This window comes from Perkinsus marinus (assembly GCF_000006405.1).
Source record: "Perkinsus marinus ATCC 50983 genomic scaffold scf_1104296964856, whole genome shotgun sequence".
NCBI classification, from domain to species: domain Eukaryota; phylum Perkinsozoa; order Perkinsida; family Perkinsidae; genus Perkinsus; species Perkinsus marinus.
The window spans coordinates 28686-33054 of NW_003204538.1; the positions used below are offsets into that span (position 1 = coordinate 28686).

Below are 4369 nucleotides of genomic sequence, written 5' to 3' on the forward strand. Positions count from 1 at the left end.
AGATCCTCATCAAAGGTAGTGTATGGTCAATTAATGGCTGATAATAATAATACTCCCTTATTGAACATCTCTCATCATGATCTGATACTTAGAGAGGATACACAGAATGAGGAACGTCGAGTTACCAAGGTAATAATACTACTCCCATCACCACCACCACCAACTACTACCAACGATAAGTATCTCATTTCTTGTTCAGATGTTTTTGGAGACGCTTGCTTGAATATGTTTCTTCTTCTTCTTTTTGTAAGTATTGAGTTTATATTCATTGTTTGAATTCACCATAATAGAGATTGCACAAGTTACCTAGATCTTAGTAGTATCTATATTAGTTAGTATCTATATTCGTATCTGAGTATCAACCCATATTAGGCTATTATTTATATGATACCGATGAGTTGCAATGAATGTTATTACTACGAGAGGGTTAGAGGGGGTATGTGTTGATGCTTTTAATGCTTAAGTGACCTAATACTTAGGCTTCTGGAAATCTGTTGAATTATTATTATTACAAGATATTACCCGATAGTATATAATGATGATGTAATATACTTGATATCATCCTCCCTATACATGCAGATGCATATAATATTCCATTATAATTCCTATACATAGATCAAATGGAGGAGTTAATGGTTGCTTGGAGTGTATGATGATGTGATAATGGTGTGGTATTACTCACTCTTATGCTACTATCATCATGGGGACTATCTGATACAATCTGTGTGTACTGAGTCTACATTACTAACAATATCCAGAAGTCCCACATATATCTTGCTATATCATGTGTTAGAATACATAGTTGTAATACATAATGTGTTATTAATCCATTATCATCAAAGGACTGATTATTAATAATAATGCCATCTACTGTTGCTCCTACTCCTACTCCTTCTCCTTCTCCTCCTCTTGTTGTTATTGATAAGGGATGTACTACTGTAATGAGCACTACTGAGCATATACTCTTATCATCAATATCAGTATCATGTGCTACATTAATAACACATCCATTAGATCTTGTAAAGGTGGTAGTAATAATAATACTACTACTAGACATACCACTAGCAAGGTACGTCTACAACTATTGCAACAACAACAAGCAATAACGTCGTCGTCGTCGTCAAGATACATTGTTAAAAGTGGACACATTAATAAGTTAGCCTTCTCTCCAACAGTAGTGTATACTCTTACTAAAGATGTGATAACTTATATTAATAATAATGAACAGTATAATGATAATTAGATAATCCATAATGAGGGTGGTATGTATGCTTTATTTAAAGGCTGTATACCTGCATTATTTAGAGCTTCTATATATGGTGGAGCAAGACTTGGATTGTAATAATAACAACAACAAGAAACTCTATTGACAAGAAGTATTCTTATTGCTACAAGATACTCTCCTATAAAGACAGCATTGGAATCATATACTAGGATAATAAGGGATAACGATCATACACTAGAGACTAATACTATCACTCAGAACTCTTCCTCCTCATCTTTATAAGCATCACTGCAGCATTATTATCTGGTAATATAGTATAGTTATTAATGAACTAGTATTGGATAGTTGTACTACAGGATCTATTGCTGCCATTATTGGTAATCCATTAGAAGTACTCAAGGTAAGGCTCCAATCTAGTAGTACTAGGTATCAGAGGAAAGATAATGCAATGATGATCATCATGAATGTCATCATGACCAATGTAACATGATGTAATTATCATTTTACTTTATTAGTTTATTCAGGTATCATCGTCATCACATGAACATAAGAAGGAGTATAGTACCTTATACATAAATCTATGGCGAGGAACATCTATGTCTGTTATTCGTGCAGCATTGTTGACTGCATCACAGATCATATCATATACTACACTTAAAACATATATAACTAATAAGAGGGATTCTATACATATGCCATATATCAACGATCCAACTGTAATAATACCGGGATTGTATCATCCTATTATTAATATCCAGATAAGCATTATAGCAGGATTAATATCGGGTATAGTAGCAACTACGATAACATCCCCTTTTGATGTATTGAAGACTATGCTTATGTCGAATCGAGGAGGAAGGGATAAGAGTCTAACACTTATTGTCAATGATTTGATAATGACAGAAGGAATAATGGCATTGTATTAATAATAGGCTGGGCATCAACTCAGTATTGAGCATGTTTACTTCCTAGATTTAAAGGATGGTTAGTCAACTTTACCAGATTGGGACCACAGACTATGTTTACCTTTATTATCTATGAACAATGCACTAAGTTATATACTAATTATGTAGTGCTTGCTACCCTACTACTACTACTACTGCTACTGCTACTATTACCATTATTAGGTCATACAACATAATGATCATCATCATGATGATGATAAATGAATATTCTAATTCGAAGCTCATGTCATTATCATCTATCACACTACAACATAGTCATAGTCTTCGTATCATAATGTGTATTAGCCATAATAATGATGACGATCTACCTAGCATTATTATTATAGGTTGTTGTTGATAAGATAATAAGAAGTACACCTTTAGTGTTCTTATTCTTATCCCTATCCAATAAGTACATACCTCCTATTAGTAGTATCCTGTTTGTTTCCTTTCTCTTCTTCTATGTATCACCTAAATACAGTAGTACTATGACGACAATGCAGCGGCGGCGGCTGTTGTAATATGAGTATAATGTTTGTATTAAATACTACTCATGAGTATATACATCTAGCATATGGTATTCTGCTAGTACAATCCTTCTGAGAGTAGGCATGAGGTAACCCTTGCATGCTAACATTAATAATAATGGTATACTTGGTAAAGATGACGACCGACTCGCAATCTTCAAGTGGACAATATAAACAACAACAACAACAACAACAACAACAACAACAAGAAGAAGAAGAAGTGGTCTTCTAATATTAGTGGGCTCTATACAGGTATCCATATTATCATTGTTGGTTGTTATTATTAAATGATTGGATCTACTCGTGTACTATCTTTGAACATGGACTATGCTATTTGGACAAACTTGTATTCCTCGCTGGCTTTAACAACTTTACAGTGCTCTCTTAGCATCGATTCTGAAAGTATATAGAATTATCTTACTTAGGCAACAATTCCTCATGATCGTCGTAGAATCAGCATCGAAGTTATAATAGTCTTCTTGGAGTAATAAACTTGAATACACTGTTTGTCTAGGTCTATGTCCTTATCAGGTACCTTATTCGCAACTCATCATCACATCACTATACGTATAAGTAGGTAGTAGTACATCAGGTAGATGTAGTATATTGGGGATAATGTACAGTTGTTGTTGTTGTTGTTTATGTGTAGTCGGTAAGTGGTAGTCTGTATTAGTATCAAGTTGCTATAGGTTATTACACCATCGAATACGTCTCTCGCTTATGCTGATGTTTATAAACTCCATTTATCATTATAGGTTTATCATTTCGTGTTCATGTCTGTTGTCGAACGACCACCTAATCCTGATATCACTGTTCCTAATAGTTTTGGACCTGCTAAGGGTGGTCCTGCTAAGATCTTTAAAGCTAAGTATGCTCAATCCATTATACCTGTGAAGAAGAAGGAGGTGCTGGTAAACAGGGTCCACCACCATTACATGCTCTATTTGATTATTCTGCTTGTAAGAATAAGAATTGTGGTATGGTCACTTGATCCTTGGTGAAGAACATCTATTCCTATACCTGGTCAATCCTGCTAAGTATATACCCAAAGTTACGATGGTATGCAGCTGGTAAGGAGATTCGGTAGATTCAAGAATGAAAAGGGCGCTTTGTAATACGTTATCATCAGTTTGACTACCATTTAGGCTCGAGTCATTATCATGATGCAGTTATGTTTCTGCTTACTATGGTGATTATGATGATGAGTATTATATGCAGCTGGGTGCAGCTCCTCGAGTATTAGGATGTGTCTATCTTGTAAGCCTATCATCATTATCAGTATTATTATTATATCGCTCGTACTATGTTTGTAATAATGATGGTCTTATACTTGAGTTGATGAGTTGTCTTATAATGAGTATAGATGTTACCTGATTATGGTTATGAAGATATGGACCATAGTCCCCTTACACACCATATGTCTGTATCATTCATAGATAATCATCATAAATCATCATGTAATAATAATACTACATCACTACTTATTATTGATAATATCTATTTAGTCACTTCTCCAACAAGACATGGTCCTACTATGGGTATTCAGGAGATACTCATCAAATCTTATAGTATTACATCTAATGCACACGATGCTATATCTACCATTAGTTCATACTTGTATTATTATCGTATATCACGTAGTACCTGCTGCTTATGGGATGATGATGAAGTGG

At 34.3% G+C, this 4369-nt stretch overlaps 2 protein-coding genes across 2 annotated transcripts in view; both read left to right on the top strand.

Annotated features, from left to right (window-relative positions):
- Positions 1 to 860: 860 nt before the first annotated feature.
- Pmar_PMAR005898 (hypothetical protein) lies at positions 861 to 3273 on the top strand (the record flags this gene model as incomplete). The annotated part of the gene is made up of 5 exons (XM_002769793.1): positions 861 to 938; positions 1306 to 1338; positions 1750 to 1941; positions 3122 to 3180; positions 3228 to 3273. The coding sequence occupies 5 exons, from the start codon at positions 861 to 863 to the stop codon at positions 3271 to 3273; spliced, it is 408 nt and encodes a 135-aa protein (XP_002769839.1).
- A 196-nt stretch (positions 3274 to 3469) lies between these two features.
- Pmar_PMAR005899 (hypothetical protein) overlaps positions 3470 to 4369 on the top strand; it is a gene marked incomplete at both ends in the record, with an annotated part of 2724 nt that continues 1824 nt past the window's right edge. The window contains one exon of the mRNA XM_002769794.1: positions 3470 to 3607. Coding sequence (XP_002769840.1) covers positions 3470 to 3607 — 138 coding nt within the window. The remainder of the gene's footprint in view (positions 3608 to 4369) is intronic.